This window comes from Typopeltis vanoorti, chromosome 23 (assembly GCF_054136105.1).
Source record: "Typopeltis vanoorti isolate ZY-2024b chromosome 23, IOZ_Tvanoo_1.0, whole genome shotgun sequence".
NCBI classification, from domain to species: Eukaryota; Metazoa; Arthropoda; class Arachnida; order Uropygi; family Thelyphonidae; genus Typopeltis; species Typopeltis vanoorti.
In genome coordinates, this window is record NC_143571.1 from 51,785,346 (window position 1) to 51,807,994 (window position 22,649).

Sequence of the window (22,649 nt, forward strand, 5' to 3'; positions counted from 1 at the left end):
TATTCTTGCATTATGCATTATTTATAAGATGAGGAGAGTTTCTTGGTACTTTATCTAATTTAGAATTTACAAGATGATTTAGAAGATATGATGGAACAAGCAGGTGAAGTGCAAGAGGCACTTGGACGAAGTTATGGAATGCCAGAATTAGATGATGAGGATTTACAAGCAGGTAAGATTTTAGTATTTGATTTTCTTATTTATTAGAAATTAGGAAAAAAAAAAAATTATAATCCTGACAGATAGGAACTAATTTGAAGAAAATTATTGGTAGGAATTACCAATATTAGTAATGTAAACTCTCATGTTCTACTATCATAGTATCCTGTACATCCATTGAGGATACATATATGGAATTTGACATGAATCTTTATAATGTCTTTTAATATTTCAAATTATGCTAATACACTTTCAAAACACTAAATATGTCAGTTTTATATATATATATATATATATATATATATATATATATATATGTTACGGCAAAGTGTAAAAAGCAGGCATTCTATAGAATGCCTAGGCGTTTTTTGGCAAAGTATAAAATGTCTGTTTTTTTTAATATTTTACATATTTTTCCTAGGTTATGTGCTGGCAGTTGTTATGAGTGTGACAGACGATGGTTTTTACCAACTTGGAACTACTGAAGGAATTGTAAACTAACTCTATGCCAGATCACAATTCACTTTATGTCTCAAGGACTTACTGAGAGTTGAAGACGTTCCTGACCATGAAATAGCTCTCCGGGCAGCTGCTTCCCCTCAGTCCACGGGTAGCAGCGAAGGGCTCGTGAGGTGTACTTGCAAGTCCAAGTGACGAAATTTGAAGTGCTTTTGTATGAAAAAGGCAGTTAAGTGCAATTCAAAATGCCATTCCAGAATGTCTCCAACTCTCAGTAAGTCCTTGAGACATAAAGTGAATTGTGATCTGGCTTAGAGTTGGTTTAAAATTCCTTCAGCAGTTCAAAGTCGGTAAAAACCATCGTCTGTCACACTCATAACAACCGCCAGCACCTAACCTAACCTATGCTAACCTAACCTTCCCATGGTGGCATAATTTAAAACTTCAAATCCTAACCTAACCTCCCATGGCGGCAAAATTTGAAACTCTAAAATGAAAATATATCCGAAATAGTATTTGTCATTCTATACAATGCCTAGGGAAAGAATGTAAAATATTTAAAAACAAACAGACATTTCATACTTTGCCAAATAAAACGCCTAGGTATTCTATAGAATGCCTGCTTTTCACACTTTACTTGTAACACACACACACACACACACACACACACACACACACACACACACACACACACACACACACACATATATACTGGGTATTTCAAAATTACAAAAATTTATACTTCACAAACAACATACACAATTTTAATTTTCTATATCACATTTTAAAGCTAAGAGGTACAGTTTTTTCACAATAACATATATTTTGTTAAATGTTCAAAATGCCCACCATCATTATTAATACATGAGTTGCATCTCTCACCAACTAAGCAGGCGAAATTTTTTCTGTTTCCTGTTTGTTGTATTATCATCCGCATTTCATCCATAAAGAATAAAGTGTGAGATCTGGAGATCTTGGAGGATATTCAAAAGCACTCCTTTCACGACTTATCCAGTCATATCAGGAATTTCATTGTCGAGATAATCCTGCACTGCTGTATGATAATTTTGGGATACACCATCTTTTTTGAGAAAACAACAATGTATCTCTAAATATTCACTATTAATGGTACCATTGAATCAATAAGGTCCAGTTGTTCCACACAGAGAGAGAGATCCAAGGTAGATAATCCTTCTGAAGAGTGAAGTGATGATTTACATGTCTATTAAGTTTAAATGTAGCCTCATCTTGAGAAACATGCCTTTCATTGTTCAATACATAAGTGAATATTCTCCATAGATTTTCATGTATCTGAAAAATAAAACAAAATTACTTTGTTGTGAAAAAAATGTCTATCTCTTTGCTTTAAAATGTAATGATAAAGAACATTTAAATTGTGTATGTAGTTCATGAAATATAAATTTTTAAAGTGTGTATACATAATTTTGAAACACCTTGTATGTATGTATGTATTATTATATGGTATCTCCATGGAGTCTGGAGACTTATCGTGGAAGACCCACACTAATGTTTGTACACACAAAAACTATCGTGCCTCTCCTTAAACTCATTAACTGTCAGGACACTCACAACTAATTCTGGCAATCTATTCCACCACTTCCCATGCAAAAAATCTTGTCCCCCCCCTACACAATTTCCATGGATAACCTGTAGTTCTCTATTTATCATACATTGAAAAATTTCTTTTGCATCAATTTTATAAAATCCCTTTAATATTTTATAAGTTTCTATTATTTCTCCTCTTTCCCACCTATCACCCAAACTTTGCCACCCACATGTATACCTTCAACCTATATTCATAAGGAGCATTCCACAGACTCATCACTATCTTGGTCACTCATCTCTGAATCCACTCTACCATCCCCTGATCCCCAAGAAACTTCGGTGACCAAATCTGTGCACAGTAATCAAGATGCTACCGAATCATAGCCTTATGAAGAGGAATAATAACTTTCCTATCTCTACTCATTAGCATGTTTTTCAACATCCAAGTAATCCTTTGAGCTATTTTACCAACTTTTGCAATATGCCCTCTGAACTTCAGTTCTCTGTCCACCATCATCCTCTAGTCCAGTGGTTCCAAAACTGTGCAGCATGGCACCTCAGGGTGCCACAAATTATTCCAATATTTTCACTCAAATGACACTTAGCCCATGTGGTTTTAGAATCGGACCATCGATGTGTTGATACGATGATAGGAAGGACATGTAACAGACACTATACAAACCACTAACTATTTTGCTTTTAGTAATACATAGTAATACTAGATGGCTAAAATTTTTATCTTTTCCTTTGCAGTGAGGTACTCATTCTTATACTGATCAACAAGACTTTTTATGTATTGTTTATGCTTTACAAGCAGGGTTGTTAGTAATGAATAGTTTGTGTCCCAAGCATAAATCTCAGGTTCATTGGTTGATTTGGATTTACAGCCAAAGCGACTAGGCTGCGAGGTCAGTGTATTATGTCTGTTAATTACATGTTTTGCAGGATGAAAAAACTCTTCCATCTCCATATGAGACTAACTCATCTTCAGTTTAAACCCCTGATAAATCTAACAGGCACTGACCATTATTATTATTACCTTCATGCTTTTATCCAAATTTTTCTGAAACACTTCTTGTCTGAGTTTAATTACCAACTTTTTATATTAGCTGCCCTCTAAAAATTCCTTAACTTCTTTCCACCAGGAATCTTTTTTTAAGTTTCATTATCAAGAGCAAAAAGATACATGAAGGTAACTGAAGCTTCTAACCCAATGCTTGTGTTACTGTGGTTCATTCCAATCCAGATATTCATTTGGATCCTGAAATCTCCTGCAATTTATCTACCTTCAATCCTTAACTGACTTCTTAAATTCTGATAACATTTTTTATAAATTCTACAATTCTGATATTTTCATTGTTATGCGAAGTAGTGGAAGACAAGAGAATGCCATGGTGGCCATAATGAATGAAATACTTCACTTATGCTGTGTCTTTGACAAGACAAAGCATGAGCTTTAGTGATTGGGGTAACATCTGGAAAGTGTTTCTCCAACCATGATGCCGATTTTCTCCTTTAAAATCATTGGTTGTATGCTTAGCAGTTTTCTGGGTGGTAAAGCTTTTTTTTATTTATTTATTTGTTTAGGATTAACTTTTATTTAGTTGATATTTTTGGGACATTCAAATTAACTTGAACTCTTCCTAAGGGTTAATAATATAAGTTGATCTGGCAACTACACAGTATGGGGAATGCTAATAAAAGTTTCTTCTCTGCTTGAGTAACATCCCAGTAATATGATCTGGGACCTCATTCTCTATATGGCTAAATATCTCTATTTCGCTACTTAATAAACTTCGCGGTAGCACCTGGAATTGTTAATAAACTGGATGTTATATACCACATTGAAATAGGCATTAAATTTCTCCCAAGTACTAAAGCTGATAAAATTAATTTTGAAACCTGATGTTTTGAATAATATGAAAGCCATATGTAGCAATCTCACCAAAATATAACTTGTGACCTTCAGTCATTAAAAGCTAATAAGAATATAGTAATAACAAAGTCTGACAAAGATAATGCTATGGTCTTCTTAAACAGATGTTTACCTTCATTAAATGAATCAATTAGTCTCTGATAGCAGCACTTAAATCTGTAACTTCTTGGCCATTGGACACTGTTAAGAAAACTGTTACCATATTGTACTTGCTCTCCCAGAATTTATGGGCTTCCCAAAGTTCACAAATATAATGTTCCAATTCATCTGATGATTATCTAGCCAAGAAATTAGCGTCAACAATCAAGCAATTGGTAGGTCATTCTCCCCTCCTATATAAAAGAACACACAACACTTCATAAACAAAATTAAAAACATAATGTTTGACAAAGATGATTTATTAGTTAGTTTTGATGTTTCTGACCTTTTCACAAATGTCTCAATTAGTCACACAATTCTTCTCTTACAGAACAAATTTCCACCTGATGTTATGGCTCTCTTTGCCCATGTACTACATTCCAGTTACTTGTGGCAAAATAATTTTTATCTACAAAAAAAAAGTATAGTCATGAGCTCACCACTATTCCCCCCCACCCCCCACAATTGCTAACTTTTGTATGAAAACTTTTCAGCAATGTGCTCTAGATTCATTTACTTTACAATCTACAGTTTAGCTTAGATACATTGACTATGTTTTTGTCATCTGACCACATGACTGCCAAACTTTAAGCACCCGAACAAACAACATGAGTGCATACAATTTACCACTGAAATTGAGAATCAAAACTCATTTCCTTTTCCGGATACACTGGTCACACAGAAGTCTATCCTTCACTGTCTACTGCAAGCCTTACACATACATGCTAAGTCTTACCACTGCCCTTCACAAAAACTTGGAGTCATTAACATCTTCCAGAAACAGAGATATAACAATTTGCTCTAATGAGCAAGCTCTTAAACAAGAATTACAAATTATTAGCAATACATTTATAAACAGTGGCTATAGCAAAAATATGATCAATAAAATTCTCCATAAAACTTCACAAAAAGAATGCAAATAATGAAGATCACAGTAAAACCATAGCTATTCCATACATTAAAAGGTTATCACAGAAAATCAATACAATTCTTCACCACTACAATTTTAATGCTACTTTTTAAACCACCTATAAAATAAAAAAAATAAAAAAAGTCTTCAACTACTCCAAGGATCTCCCCGACCTACCCTCAGGTATATCGAATCTATTGCACCTGTAACTTGACCTTATCTCTTATATTAGTGAAACTGGATGCACAATTCCATTCCAAAAGAAAAAAAAGAAAACATAATTTTGAGAACAGGACTGGTGGTGGTGGGAGGACTAGGGGACATCCATGGAAGCTGGACAAGAGTGTGGTTAGTAAGGGTGTTAGAGCTGGGTTTTTTACTTTTAGAGTGGTGAATGAATGGAATAAGCTGCCAGAGTCTGTTGTGGATGCTATGACAGTAAATGAGTTCAAGGCAAAGTATGATAGATACTGTGTGATTGTCGAATAGTTGTGATGGATATGATGTTTAGGGCCTCCCTCGATGAGTCTAAAGACTCCTTGGAGTCGCTCATAATAATAATAAGCAATGCATTAAATTTAACAATTTTGGTAAATCAGGTCTCTCAGATCATGTTCCTTACATCATACAAAATTATATAAGGAACCACTGCTGAATATGACCCAAAGGATCATACTCAGCAGTGGTTCTACTCAGTGACAGGCTCACCCTATAAAACCACTTATTTCTCAAGGAAAAGCATCCACTGCAGGGCCCTACTCAGGGTGATGCCAGTAGAGGGTATACCATAGGCAAGCATCTAATGGAATATAGTGATCGAAATCATTTCAGCAGGTTCCACATCTGTGGAAAACTATATCAGTGGGAGCGAGACTCAGAAGGGGGATACCAAGGTTCGAATAATGCAGAAGTCATATTTCTCATATATAAGTAGTGAAAAAGTGTATCACCTTCTTATTAAATTACTCTGGATTACTCTAAATATTGAATTATTCTAAATACTTCACATGCAAGCTTTGCTTGCTTACACTTGGATAAAGAATTAAACCAAGAATATAATTTCTTGCATCTTTAATTTATAGTTAAAGATGGTGAAAAAACTTTCAACATCTGTCTCTGATCTACATAAATTAATAAGGTGATACACATTTTCACTACTTGTATATGGGAAATATGTATATACAAATATACAATTTCTCTGACTTTAAATAATTAAAAATTAGTCACAAATTTAAGACTGATTGTTAAACAGATGATGCATGAATTACAAAAAAAAATTGAGAGCCACTTAAAGGAACATAAGAAGGACAAAAAAGCAAGCAGCCAAATGAGAACCAACAGAGCACTGAGTCAGGTAGGATATTGCATAATGATAATCAAGTAGATAAAGTCAATTATAAAAAAAAAAGGATAATGCTATTTGATTTGGCAAATTCCATCCTAAAACATGCCATTTGGATCACTTGCTTATCACTTCAAGTTTACTTTGAGCAAAAATATAAGAAATGCAATTGGAAAATGCAAAAGTAAAGTAAAAGAGATGATTACTCTAGTTGATATGAATAGTTAATAGCTATATAATAGTTAATAGTTCAGTATGATGGGTCCACATCCAGCCCATCCCAAAGAAAGGTGATAATAGTCAACCAACGAACTACTGTCCAATTGCTCTCGCTTCTGTTCTCTCAAAAATTATGGAGGTCATCAACAATCAACCCTTGAACCATCTAGAGACATACCAACTAATCAGTGACCAGCAGTTTGGCTTCTTGCTTTCACCACCCACCTATGGATTCATGCCATGGAGAAATTTCGAGAAACTAGCATGGTTGCCCTCAACATTTCAAAGGCATTTGATTGAGTTTGGCACAAGGGCCTACCCACCAAACTACTATCCTATGGTCACCCTTCCCTACTCTGCAACTGGATCACCAACTTTCTTACTGGTCACTCACTACATGTCATGGTGGACGGCTTACTCTCCTCGGATTTACCCACCAACATGAGCACTCCAAGGTTCTGTTCTTTCACCCACTCTCTTCCTCTTGTATATAAACACCCTGCTCTTACAGACTTCCATTCCTATCCATAGTTTTGCCGATAACAGTACAGTCCATTCCTCCTTTTCATTCAACAAACCTAAACCTGACTCTTTCATTCAAGAGTCCTCAAGATCTACCACAATCAGGTACCTGAACTCAGATCTTCTAGCTATATCCTAATGGGGCAAGGACAACTTTGTAAACTTCAATGCCACCTAAATTCAGTCCTGTCTGATTGATCACAAGAAAGAGCTTGCATCCCTTCCCCTTACCTTCAGTAATACTGCGATATCCAAACAAGATCAGATTTCTCTTCTTGGACTGACCTCCATCTCAGATCTTTTCTGCCACAACCACATTTCAGCTATAGCTTCTGCAGCTGCCAAAAAACTTGGTGTACTATTTTTGCACAAGACATTAACTTCAACACCTTCACAACTGCTAACTCTATACAAAGCCCAAATCTGCCCAGCCATGGAATATTGCTCCCATATTTGGGGTGGTGCACCAAAATCCTCTCTAAGATTGCTCAATTCTATCCAGAAGAGGGCAATATGGCTAATTAATGACCCATCTTTCACAGACCCACTTCAATCCCTCTCTCACAGGATTTTCAATCCCTCTCACAGGATTCTCAATCCCTCTCTCACAAGAGGCACAAGACAGAAACGTTCAGTTTCTGTCTTGTGCCTCTTCTACAGATACTTTCATGGACAGTGCTCTGCTGAATTGGTCACTATTATTTCTATACTCTCGTCAAAAAGCATTAATCACTGAACTGTTCAAAGAAAATGTGAACAGACTTCTTCTTTCTTCTATTCCTCTTGCTCACATTTGGCACTGGCGTGCTTATAGGTCTTGTGGTCTTTCATGTGTAGACAAAAAAAAAAAAAAAAAAAAGAGAGAGATAGAGAAAGCATGTGAATGGATTGTTGGAAGAACTGAGAGTGAAAATTGTTAGTATGTTGCATAGATATGATAGAAATTAAGAAGTAGGGCTATGATTGAAAATTATTTGAGCTTTAGGCTGTTGAGAAGGAATGGATGCTAGTTTTTGGATGTGTTGAGTGTGCCTGAAAGAAGACTGGATTTGTATAAGAAGAATGGCCTATACTTGAATGTGTTTGGATATCAGGAGTCTTGAGAAATTATGAATTGGTTTGAGACATAACACAGAGTCAGAGAAACTGATTATGATTATCGGGGTAATTGTGAGAACCTCTGTGTAAGAGCAACCATGTTATGTAACTGTGTTAATGATTGGAATGTGCATTATCATGGAAATGATTGAGGAAAGAATAAATTTGCGTGTGTGTGTTTGTACTTTTTACATATGTGCAAAGATGTCTGCATAAGTAAGGCATTAGATAAGAACAGAGATCTGCAAGTTGGCCATTTGGGTTACATAGACTACAGAAGTGAGTGTACAAAAAAAAAGCACGTACCTAATTTATTATGTCTGTACACAAATGCCAGGAGAATCAAAGGGGTAGAGTTTGTTGCCTCGGTGAATACATTGCAGCCTCAGTGAGACCTGGGTATCAGAGGCAGATATACTAACCGGTGTCAAGGGTAAAGGTACAGTATTTTTAAGAGGGATAGGAGAGAATTAGGTATTCTGCTATTGATTTCGGTGATTTGAATCTAGTTAGAATAAAAAGCTATGACTGAAATACTAGTAACAAATATTCATATGATAATGAATTTGAAGCCGTCTGGTGTGAGGTGGAGTCTAACAAGATCAGATATATAGTGGAGCATTATTATAGACTTGATGGATCAGTTAACGATAAAATACATTAACATGATGAGCACAAAACTAGTAAACATCATAGATGGTTTTATTTATCCAATTGTTGATTAGGTAGCAGTGAAATATCATAAGAAGAATGAAACAGAATTTATTCAGATGTTGTGAGACAACTTCCTCAAGCAGCATGTGACACAAGGAACTCAAAATCAAAGAGTAGTAATCTTGTTTGTGTCAGAGATGTAACTGTTCTGCTTCTGGTTAGTGACAGTGATCATGCTGTACCGTCTTAATAAGTGGCTAAGTTTATTGATGTATCATTCAGAAACGGCTACATGATGAACTACAGAGCATAAAATTGTGACCCTGAGGAATATGCTCGTTTCTGTCCCATTATATTGGTTGCTAGATTGGAAGGACATCAGCATTGCTCAGAAGGCATTTAAAAATACTTTTATAATGTAATATCAGAATGTGTCCCTAGAGTTTGAAAAATAATGCAGTCTTATTAAGAAAGAAATTCTTCAGAAAAGTTAATGTTGAAGAAAGAATGGGTATGAAAGAATAACTACTGAATTCAGATGGTATACAAGTGACAGATGCAGAAGAGGTTGCACTGAGTGCCTATTTTGCTAAAAGCTATCAGCCTACTACCTTTTCACTGAATGAAGAAACTCAGATATAGGAGAAAGAGATACTAGAGCTGTAGCACAAACTGAATAAGAATTCCATAGTAGGGGCTGATGGCATATAGTATGGATACTAAAAGAGTGTTCAGTTGAACTAGCTGTTCCTTTGATTAGGCTAGATTTGAGTGTCGGAACAGGGAAGATTCCACGGGAGTGGAATGAATGTATGATAATTTCTTTGCACAAGGGTGGTGCAAAAAGTGATATGTCTAACTATTGACCTATTAGTATCTCTGGGGTTGTGGTGAAGATTTTGGATTAATTGGTAATAAGTTGCATACAGAAATGGGTTGCCAGAGAATCTGTGTTTTGCAGTGAACATGCAAAACACAGACATGACCTATCCCTTAGTATGGGTTTACTAAGGAGAAGGTCATGTCTGAGCAACAATTAAGTTTTATAATAATGTTACTACCATTGAGATTGAATGTTACTACCATTGATACTTTTGGACTTTGCTAAGGATTTTGACAGGATACAGTATGGAAGACTGTAGCATGACTAAGAGGATGGCTGACTGACATATCAAAATGTGTATATGGGTGATCTGAGTCTTCATGATTTAAGGTGACCACAGGGATCAGTCCTTGGTCCATTGCTGTTTAATGTTTACATTATTTTTTTACTGCCACTGAGTGCCTTTATCTCTCATTTTCTCTTCATCCTTTTCTCACCAGGTGTTGAGGCATTCCACAGTAAAAATAAAAATATAGGAAAGAATAACTTAAAACCAAAGCGTATACAAAAAAATGAGTCTGGGAATGCTTTTAAAAAAAAGACCATAAATCATTTCAAATGAGACTTTGAAAACCAGATGTGAAAAACTGTCTCATTTCCAGTTGGTAGTCATCTTTTCAGGTCCCCTGCCAGAGCTCTCGATTGCAACTCATGCTTATCCTAATTTTTCTTCCTCTCTATCCTGATGGCTGTTTTTCAGCATCACTTAAACACATCCTACATCTCCTCAGATTTCTACATCAGCAGCAAGGAAATCTTCTATTTTTCAGCCTCTTTATGCCGAGTGGCTTGCACTCAGAAAGCTGTATTGTTCAACCATTGACCTGTTTCTTTCACCTAATACCCTTGCAGAATAAATCATTCATTAATAGCCTACTCCCTATACCTGGATGCTTCCTCTTCAGCAGTGATTGATGATATGGATTTTACCACAGCTGCTCCACAGGCGTTTTTGGCTTATGTTACTCATCTCTAGAAAAATACTCCCAGAGTATTTTTCTAGTTAAAACTCCTGGCTTTGAATCTGCTGCAATAACTTTGCTCATGTTTCTCAACTCTGCTACCTCCATTTTATGTAACAAGCTATCATCATCTGTGTTTCCATCAACTGCAACTAATAGAGAGAGAGAGAGAGAACATAAACTTCTGTCTTCCTGACTTATCCATTGGTGCTTGTACTATTATACACTGTAGATCCTCAACCTTTCATTGGCAAGATTAATAATAATAATATAAAAAAAAACTAATTTTAAGGTTAAGTTAGAAAGGTTTATTATTCCTGAATGGAACTATAAATACCCTTTAGTTCCAGTGGCACACATCGTTCATTTGATGTTGATGGAATTATATGGTAGTATACACCTTCTTCTGAAACATTGAATTGGATGATTACTTTTGGACTTCCATAGGTGTCTGTTATAACAAGTATTCATAAATGTTGAAAATAATGTCATTATAACAGTTAATATCTGTTATATTAACAGATCTGGAAAAGAAAACTTGGTCGGCATTTACAAAGACAGTAATTAATTCATTGTATGTTACTATATATATAGTATGCATAAATTATCTGTATATATAAATTGTTTTTTCTGTGACATTTAACATGTTTTAAGTACAAAGTTGTCTCACAAAGCAAGAATAGATAATCTGCTGCAGAGGGAATGATCATAGTTTGCAAATAAGCATATTGGCTGTTTCTAAGAAATGTCAAGTGATTAAAGAATATTTTCTAGGTTGATATTATCAGTTAACAACTTGTGATGCATTACACACAATCATTCCATATTATACGTGTATTATTTCTATAGCTAGGAATTGGAGGAAGTTCTTTATGGCTTAGCAAAGAATCGATTGTTATATATTTTGTGTTCCTCCCAATTCAACCCACCCATCCTTTCTATTTGACCATGACAGGCCATCAAGCATTAGGCTTTGATGGCCTGTCATGGGCAAGGTACTTGGCTTCTCATAAACCTGCTTAATGCTTAAGGACAGTTAATCCTATCAACAGGGTCTGCTACATCTGTAAACTGCATGTTTTTTTTTTTTCCCTTCCTTCTCTCTGGCTGGCTTTCCTGTTTAGTCAGATGAAAAACCCACATCTCAGGAGAAAAAAAAAAAACTGTGCCACATCCATGTGAGATCAGCTAATTCACCTTAACTTGAAAAGCCCAGGTCTTTTCAAGTGAGGGCATTATCAGTACTAGCTGAGCTATGGATACCTCCAAATTCAGACTTTTCTAAAACAGCTATAAAAAGTCAAGCAAAGAAAAATAATTATATGCAGGGTAAAAAAAAAAAGAGAAAAAAACAGTCCCAATATTCTGTTGCAATTCTATCCTTAATGATATCCATTGTCATCTGTAGTCTGCAAACCACATCTTATTTTTCTAAAAAACTCAACTTTCAGCTTTTTTTTTTTTTTTTTCTTTTTTTCAGTCACCACACAATCTTACTTTATCCAGTTATACACTCTTGGATTCTTTTTCTTCTCTCAATGAAGAATTTGTGCATATTTGTTCCAATATCTCATCAGAGCGTGTCCAAATTAGGATTGAGGGTAAGCAGAACACATACACTATAAATGTAAAGAGATTTATTGAAAATAAGCAATAGATATTTCATGTAGGTCTCTGCATAGTTAAAACATGCATTTCAAATAAGAAAATATAAGCGGTTTAAATAGAATACAGTAGTCAGTTAACTGATGAAAGCAAGTGCTATTAGAGGGACTGATGCAGTTGAATAATTAAAAACTAAAAAGTTGTTAACAGACATCCTGATGGCTGTTCATCTTCAGATTTTTTATTTGTTTATTTTATCTGATCCACACATGAAAGGCCACATGACCTATAGCACATTAGTGCTGTGTGTGGGGAAGAGGAATAGAAGGAGAAGGAATATGTTCATATTTTGCTTGAACAGCTGAAGGCTGTAATCTTTGGGGGAGGGGACTTCCAAAGGACAGAAGTAGATGGAATGAAAGAGAAGGCAGTGAAGTTAATTTGGTGAGTTTCAAGATGGATTGTAAAAGTGTGTTGGTTAGCAGTGGCTCTTGTTTTAATGATTTTAGAGGAGAGTGGAGGAATAATAGTGGCCAATTTAGCAGAGCACTGTTCATGAAAGTATCTGTAGAAGAGGCACAAAGTAGAAACTGAACGTCTGTAAGAGAAGGATTGAAGTTGGTTTGTGAGAGAGGGATCATTAATTAGCCAGATTGCCCTCTTCTGGATAGAATTGAGCAATCTTAGAGAGGATTTTGGTGCATCACCCCAAATATGGGAGCAATATTTCATTACTGGGCAGATTTGGACTTTGTATAGAGTTAGCAGCTGTGAAGGTGCAAAGTAGTGTCGTGTACAGAAAAATTCACCAAGTTTTTTGGCAGGAAAGATCTGAGGTGCAGGTCAGTCCAAAAAGAGAGATCTGATCTTATTTGGATATCTCAGTTTTACTGAAGGTAAGTGGGAGGGATGCGAGCTCTTTCTTGCAAGCAATCAGACAGGACTGAGTTTTGGTGACATTGAAGTTTACAAGGGTGTCTTCGCCCCACTGAGATATAGCTAGGAGATCTGAGTTCAGGTTACTGGTCGTGGTAGATCTTGATGATTCTAATACTTGATAGATGACACTAATCAGCCTTATTTTTTGGCATCTTTTTTTAGATATTGATTTTTCTCAAATCCAGCTTTCTCAATAGTTGTCTTAGGAGATTTTTTAATGTTTACAACTGAGAGCAATGTTTACAAATAGGACAGGGGGTATCAGATGTTGTTACTCCTTTGTGTGTGATTTATTGTTTTAGTTGGTAAATTTTACAGCTATTTATGTAAGTGTATTAGAGGGAAAAGAAATAACAGTGTTGTGAAAATAAAATTACAGAACTGGATGCGCTTGGCGATGAAATTGCACTTGATGAAGATACGTCTTATTTGGATGAGGCAGTCAGTGCCCCGAATATTCCAACAAAAGAGCCAGGTGCTGAAAGCACAACAAATGAGGTAAGCAAAATTATGTATGCAGTTGTTATTATATTTGACTTGATCTATTTTTTGTTGCTTTGTTATAATTTAAATTCTTCAGTGATAAATGTTACCAGTAAATGACTGACATTCACATTGAATGTCAAATAGACCATAAAGTTTTGTCTGTCTTTTTTTTTTTTCTTCTTTTTTTTTCATTGCAATTCAATACATTATAGTGATGTGCCTGCATAGCTTTGTACACTTTGTGTAGAAAAGAAACCAGTCCTAGAGTTGGTGGATATTTTCTTCTAGTAACACTACCACTCATCTCCTCTTTATCAAGCATCTGCTTGAGAAGAAGTGTAGTAGTACTTCATGGTTTTAGATGCTTTTTAATTCTGAACAGCCAACCAAGGTTTCCTCCTTTCTATAAACATTTTATTTTGGGAATATATGATAATGGTTTTCAAGTACTATAAAATTCAGAAAAAAAAAATTAATATTCTTTTTTATTAATTTTCTGCAAATCCTGCTCATTAAAACTTGTAAACATATATTAATATTGTGAAAGCTAATGTAATCTGGAAACCCTGCCCTGAGACTTTTAAGCCACTTCATAAAAAGCACACTTTTATGAATAAATTTTTATTCTGTAAGAATTAGCAAAGTTCTGCTTTAAAAGAGATTATATATATGAGGTGGGGGTCTGGAAAGTTCTGATGAAAACCTAGAACAAAAATGATATTAAAGCAACTGATATAACCACAAGAAAGAACATATGGGGATATAAGAATATAAGTTGTTTTCATAACTCTGTTAGTGGTATGTTCTTTCTTGTGGTTATATCAGTTGCTTTAATATAATTTTTGTCTAGGTGTTCATCAAAACTTTCTAGACCTCCCTTCATGTATGTACATATAAATGGTTTTTATATAATGGTCATGTTTTTATATATATAAAAGCATGACCTTCCCCTAGTTAACCCATGATGTTCATTACAGAGTGTAGATTCTCTGTCAACCCATTTCTGTATGTCTGCTCTTAAGTCACTTTTTCAAAATCTTCATCATTCCTGAGATACTGATAACTTGATAGTTTCAGACATCAGTCTTTTCACTAACCTTATTCAATGGGATGCATATATATTCTTTCCACTTCTGTGGAATCCTCCTGTTCTGAATTTCAGATTATATAGTCTGATGAAAGGGACTAATGGGATATTATTATTATTGCGCAGGCTACTCCATGGAGTAGCCTGCGCAATAATAAGACTCATTATGGGAATTCGCCAAAACTATCAACACTATCTGTAATACCTCTACTTGAAACCATTAGCAGACAAAACACTCGCAACTGACTCAGGCAACTCATTCCATTCTTTCACCACTCTCCAAGCAAAAAATCTAGTCTTCACACTCTTACCAAACACCTTGTCATCCCTTGACCCAAGGTCCAGGGATGACCTCTTGTTCTGCCCCCACTAGCCAAGTGCTAAAATATATCCTCTGCATCAATCCTATAAAATCCTTTAGGTAACCAAGTAACTTAACTGATGCCATCATACCCCCCCCCTCCCCTTATTTATTTATTATTATTTTTTTGCCTGTTTTAACCAACTTTTGCAATTCACAAACCCTCAATCTATCCTCATAAGGAGCATTCTACAGACCACTCACCATCTTGGTCATTCACCTCCTGGATTCTCTCCACCACTTCCTCATCCCCAAGATACCCAGGTAACCAGACCTGATCACAATAATCCAGATGTGGTTGTATCAAAGCTTTATAAAGAGGAATGATAACTCCCTTATCTCTGCTTGTTAGTTGGTTTTTCAATAACCAAGAAATCCTGTGAGTTACCCTGACTTCTTTAGCAATATGCCTTCTAAACTTCAACCATATCTACTACTACCCCCAGAACCTTGGTTTCATCAATTTCCTAGACAGTTTCCTGATGTCACACACAGCTTGTAATCTCTGTGTTCCAAAATATATACATACATACATCTTCAAGGCCCACTCTTCCTAATTGGGTTGTGGGGGCAACAACTTCAAGAGGAACTTCCAATGGTCATGATCCTCTGCCACCAAGCTCAGGTGTTCTGGTGGGATTCCCAAACGTGTCCACCCAAGGTTTTGGATATAATCTATCCAGCGAGTCCTTGTCCTTCCACGTGGCCTCCTACCCTCTGGCTTGGCAAAGAGGACCTGCTGAGGGAGCCTCTCTTGTGGCATTCTGACCAGGTGCCTGTACCACTGTAACTGTGATCTCTCAACACAGAGAAGCAGCGGTTGAGTATTGAGGGTTTCCCGAATAGAGAATAGAGTTTCTGACTCTATCGAGTTTTGTCAGCCCCGCAATCCCTCGAAGGAATCTCATTTCAGCCGTTTGGATTCGTGTCTGCATTCTTTCGGTCATTACCCAACTCTCATGACCATAGGTGAGGATGGGGACATAGACTGTATTGAAGACAGCCAGCTTTGCCTTCTGGCTTAACTCCCGCTTCAATACTACCGAACGGCCAAGCTCCCGCAATATTGAGCTTGCTAAGCCAATTCGAGTATCTAGCTCTACGTCCCATTCGTGAATATGGACCCAAGGTATTTAAACTTCTCCACCTGTCTCATTGGGACTCCACTTACATTTAGAGTGCACTGGGATGGTTGTCTTGAGACCACAAATGTTTCAGTTTTGGCCACACTGATCTTCATTCCGGCGTTTGCACAAACAGCTACAAACCTATCCAGGGTCCGCTGGAGGTCATCTTTGGAAGAGCTAAACAGAACTAGGTCATCTGCAAAAAGCAGATGTCCAATGCTACATTTTCCAGTTCTGACACACTCACTGCCTCGGCTGTGCCTATCAATCCAATCCATAAATATTATGAAAAGGAGGGGTGACAGAACACACCCTTGGCGGAGGCCGACGGAGACTGTGAAAGGTTCAGACTTTGTGCTGTTTACCCTGACACAAAACTCTGGGCATTCATACAGGGACTTGATGGCAGCTAATAGTTGACCATCCACTCCATACTCCTGTACTACTTGCCAAAGCTTATCCCGAGGAACCCAGTCATATGCCTTCTCCAAGTCCACAAAACATGTGTAGACATTCTTGGCATATTCCCAAGATTTCTCAAAGACTTGCCTTAAAGTGAAGATTTGGTCAGTTGTGCTTCTACCAGGATGAAAGCCACATTGTTCTTCCTGGAACTTTGACTCAACTATGCTCCTGCACCATCTTTCCAAGCACTTAGCATACACTTTCCCAGGCAGGCTGAGCAGAGAGATGCCACGATAGTTACTGCAATCCTTCTGGTCGCCCTTCTTAAAGACTGGTATTATTATGCCTGTCTGCCATTTCTTTGGTGCTTGCCCAGATATCCAAGCAGCCTGACACACTCGAGTCAGCCAGAGAACACCTTCTCAATTTAAGTCTGTTAAGGAGGATAAAAAGAAGGAAGGGAAACTGGATTGGACATATTCTGAGAGGGAATGAAATCATCAGAGATGCCATCAAAGGACATATAGATGGAAAAAAAGCCAGAGGAAGAGTAAGGAAAACAATGCTAGATGACATGCTGAATGGAGACAGGTACACAACCTTGAAAGAGAAGGCTCAGAACAGAAGAGAGTGGAAGGAAAGTTTCTACTACTAAAAGAAGAACCTGCTTAATTGCAGAATACTCAAGAAGAAGAAGAAGAGCTGTCCATTAGCTACCCTTTTATCCATATCACTAGTTTCATATCCATCTCCATTTGTTGTAGTTTGCATAACAGTTCCACGACAGTTCATCCTGTCAAATGGCTTTGCAAAATTCAGCAGTATTGTCGTTTAACCATTCTCTTTATCCAACTTAGTTGTCACTATTATATAAAGTTAGTAGATTACTGAGGTATGACCAATCCTTCACAAAACTATGCTAACCCTCATATTCTTATCCACCCCTTCCCAAATTCTTTTTTTTCACCAACTTTTCTAGTACTTTTACCACCACTTTTGAGATACTAATTGGTCTGTAATTTGTTACCACAGACAGATCTCCCTTTATGCTGTTGCCCTCTTTCGACTCTCTTGGGACTTTGCCAGAGCTGAAACTTAAACAGCCTAGCCAAAAACATCAAAAACATTAAAATGTGAGCCAATATTCCATCTAATCCCACAGCTGTATTTGCATTCAGATTCTTCAATTTACGAAGTACTTCTAATTCTTCAATCTCTGTTCTCACATCATCCTCTGTCATAACAATATCTTTACTTGGATGATATACCCTTGCAAAATGATCAGTCAGCAGCTCAACAATTTCATCTGGCATCTGCACTCATTAAAGTTATCCTTCCTTAGTCATTCTTTCTCCTACTTGCGACATAAAAAAAAAAATTAAAAAAAAAAAAAACCACTTTGGGATTTCCTTTCACCTGTTCAGCTAATATCTTCTCATAATCTGGTTTTGCCTTCCTTACCATGCTGGTCACCTTTCTTGCCTGATCCTTGTACTGTTCATGAGTAAGCTGGTCACCTTCTTATATGCCCTCCACAACATTTTCTTTGTTTGCATGTCATGCTTAATGATATTACCAAGTCATCTCACTCCTACCCGATATGCTCTCCTGACCTTGGATACAATGTGATATTGCTTCCTCCAGATACCCTTTGACTATCCCCTATGCCCTGTGAACATATCCATGTGGATATGCCATCAGTCCTTACTGCTGAATTCTTATTCAGTTTGTGCAACAACTCCTCATGCATTTGAGTTTCTTTATCCATTGAAGAGGTAGCAGTGAGCTCAGTGGTGTGTGTGTGTGTGTGTGTACCAGATTGATAGCTTTTAGCCAATTAGGCACTTATTTGCTTACTGATCTCTTCTGCTTCTATCATCTACATGCCACCCACATTCAGTGGGGTTATTCTTCAACATTCATTCTTTTATTTACTTGCAGCATAATGATAGAATTGTTTTGTATTGTATTTAGCTTTCAGAACCAGTTTGTTTTCATATTTTGGCTTACTTTTTTGCACAATATTTGTAACTCTTTTAGCCTTCACCTTATAATTTTCATAACTAACATTATCCTTATCCACATGGTATTCCTTGCACATTATCTCTTTCTCATCAGTCTCTTGCTTAATAAGACTGCAACTTGATTTCACTCCTTCCCTATTCATTCTTTTGACACATTCTGATGTTGCATTATTAAGGTATTTTTAATACTTCCCATACACTGCCAATATCCTTCCCAGCTGGCAACTGATACAATGGGACTGAATTCTGACACTGTATTCAGGTTTACCTTTCCACTCTCTGACTTAGAGTTCCTTTTGTCACATGCTACTCGAGAAGATTGTGTTGAAACAGCTCAATAAATTCAGGTTGATTCTTTTCACAAGATTTTACTACTACCCAGTGAGTGTTTAGAGAATTAAAGTTACTTGTGATGATTATGCATTTCATTGTCACAACTAGCGAAATGTAGAAATAAAGCAGCTAAGGACATCTTACATGTGAGGCAGATCAAAGATGCTGAAGGAAGAGTATTATGGAGGGATGTGGACATAAGAAACAGATGGAAAATATACTTTGAGGGACTTCTGAATGAGGAAAATGCAAGGACTCACAGAGGAGATGGGCAGCCTTCTGAGGGGATGGTGCAGAACATCAGTAGAATGGAAGTGACGGAGGCCATGAAGAGGATGAGGAATGGAAAAGCGGTGGGCCCCGACAGAATTCCAGTGGAGGCATGGAAGGCACTGGGGGAAGAGGGAATTGACCTGCTGTGGGACCTGTTCATGAAAGTTTGCCAACAGGAAAATATACCCGAGGAATGGAGGGAGAGTACTCTTGTTCCCATCTACAAGGGTAAAGGGGATGCACAAGACTGTAAAAATTACAGAGGAATAAAGTTGATGTCCCACACAATGAAGATCCTAGAAAGGGTTCTTGATGGTAGATTGAGGGAGGAGGTGGAGATTGCAAAGGAACAATTTGGCTTCATGCCTGGTAGATCAACAACAGATGCTATCTTTGGGTTACGACAGATGATGGAAAAATATCGAGAGAAACAAAGGGAGCTACATCTGGTATTTATTGATCTGGAGAAAGCATACGATAGAGTGCCAAGGCAAGAAGTCTGGAGGTGTCTGAGGGAGAAGAAGGTGCCGGAGAAATATGTCAGGTTGGTGCAGGAAATGTACAGAAATGTGAAGACAAGTGTTCGGACCTGTTTGGGACAAACAGAAAGTTTTCAAGTAACAGTTGGCTTGCATCAAGGGTCAGCATTAAGTCCGTTTCTGTTTAATATTGTGATGGAGGTGGTAACAGAGGAGGTGAGAGAAGATGCACCTTGGACAATGTTGTATGCAGATGACATCTTGCTGTGTGTAGATACAAGAGAAGAAGCGGAAACTAAACTGGAAAGATGGAGAAAAGTACTGGAAGAGAGAGGTATGAGACTGAGCAGAAGTAAGACAGAGTATATGTGTTGCGCAGTGGGCGGTGGCCAGGAGACAGACCTGGAGCTGGAAGGAAATGTCATCAGGAAGGTGAGAGACTTTAGATACTTAGGTTCGACAGTGGAAGAAGATGGAGGAGGTGAGAAGGAAGTGGGATGCAGGATACAAGCAGGTTGGAGGAACTGGAGGGAGATGGCTGGAGTGTTATGTGATAAGAGGGTGCCGATCAATCTGAAAGGCAAAATTTATAGGACAGTAGTGAGGCCAGCTATGACATATGCTATAGAAACTGTGGCCCTGAGGAAAAATAACATCAGCAGGATGGAAGTAGCAGAGATGAGAATGCTTAGGTGGATGTGCAGTGTGACCAGAAAGGATCATCTGAGAAATGACTATGTCAGGGGAACAGTGAAAGTTACGAACTTAGGAGCGAAAATACAGGAGGCAAGGTTGAGATGGTTTGGTCATGTGATGAGGAGGGAGGACGAATATGTGGGAAGAAGAGTCATGCAGATGGATGTGCAAGGAAGGCAGAAGCGTGGGCGGCCAAAGAAGAGATGGAGGGAGCTGGTAGAAGAGGACTTGAAGATGAAGAACTTGGATGTGGTGACAGCCCAAGACAGGAAGGTGTGGAGGAGACTCATAACAAACAGTGACCCCACTTAAGTGGGAGAAGCTGCAGAAGAAGAAGAAGATTTCATTGTCACTTACAATTGATCTACTAGATCTGTAACAACATCCCATCATATATTTGATCTTGTTAGAGTCCACCCCACACAAGATAGCTTCAGACTCACTACTACATAGATAATATTTTACTAATATTGCAGTCATAGCTTTTTACCTTTGCATCCATTATCATTAAGAGTACACTGTCTTTTACACTCAACAACCAGTTAGTCTATCTGCTTCTGATAGCCAGGTTCCAGTAAAGCCTATAATCTGAGGCCTCAACATATTCATCAAGGCAAACAAACTCTACACCTTTGTTTCAAATACTCCTGGCATTTGTGTGTATACATAATATAAAGAATAAATTTTGCATGTATACATAAATATGAGAAATTATGAAAATTTGCTTTTAATATGAATAACCTGTGAAAATGCATCATCAGATAAAAAAAATAATAATAATAAAAAAAAAACTGAGTTTATTTTGTATATCCCTCTTTAGGGTTCGTCTACTTTAACTTTTATATTTCCACATTTATTAAAATTGGTATAAATATGTGAAATTGCTTTTATGTAAATTCTGTTTAAAATGTTTGAAACAGACATTTTAATTTGTTTATTTTTATTTTATTTTTTTTAGAGTGGTGTTTTGGTGGATGAATTTGGACTTCCAAAAATTCCTGCTACATAAAAGCTTGTTTTTAGTTTTATTTTTCTTGTCTTTCACATCACATTTTAATTTAGTTTGGATTAAAAAAAGAGAGTAAAAACTGATACTAAGTAAATTCATTGCTTACTGATGCTTATATAATTACCATTCAATTTCATATTGGATTAATTTAAACAACAACAAAAAAATCTTGAATATCTACTAAGATACAGTTACATTTCTGCAGAGTCAATGTATATGATGTAATTATTATAGTTTTGCCACTCTTGCTTGGCAAATAACCCACACTTTTGTATTTTTCAAGAAAGTTATATAGTTTGAAATTTGTGCGTGAATGTGTGCTGCATTTTTAAAATGTTTGTACAGAGTTAAATTAATATTATTGTTTATTGCATAATATTGTGAAATGCTCTAGATCAGTGACTGCCACCAGTAACGAATGCCTTATTTTAGTTTGACAACTATCATGCTTGTTGTTGACAGCATTAGCATTTGTTTAATACATGATAATTATGAAAATTATTAGAATATTCAGTGATAATAGCAACTACTGAATGACTCGCTTGGCAACCACTTCTCTAAAGCATACAAAAGATAATGTAAATGAAATGAATAAAATCTTTTATCTCTGAACATGACTTTGTCATCCCTGTCGATATGTCAGATGTTGGTCTCAGAACTTAATATTCCCATTCATTTCATATTTAAAAGGAGGGGGGGGGGGAAGAAAATGAGAAAATAAATATATTATTTGATCACTGTTTTTCTGTTTCTAGTTGAATAATTTTTATTCATATTTCTTTGTTTAACATCATCCTTTTTTCTTTGGAAGGAGATGTTTTAGCTTATTCTATACATACATACTTTATTTTAGTATTTATTATCGAAATATCAACTTTTACAAAATTATAAAGTTAATTAATGATGTAATCTAGTAGTCTTAATTTGGGGTGAAGGAGAGGGATTTCTATGATAACTTGTAAAACAAATCTTTTAAG

At 36.6% G+C, this 22,649-nt stretch overlaps 1 protein-coding gene across 1 annotated transcript in view; it reads left to right on the forward strand.

The window, feature by feature from the left end:
• Positions 1-22,284, forward strand: part of Vps60 (vacuolar protein sorting 60) — a 156,531-nt gene extending 134,247 nt beyond the window's left edge. Inside the window, exons 6-8 of the mRNA XM_090413210.1 lie at positions 64-172; positions 13,772-13,890; positions 21,622-22,284. Coding sequence (XP_090269336.1) covers positions 64-172; positions 13,772-13,890; positions 21,622-21,672 — 279 coding nt within the window. The 3' untranslated portion in view covers positions 21,673-22,284. The remainder of the gene's footprint in view (positions 1-63; positions 173-13,771; positions 13,891-21,621) is intronic.
• The last annotated feature ends 365 nt before the right edge of the window (positions 22,285-22,649 follow it).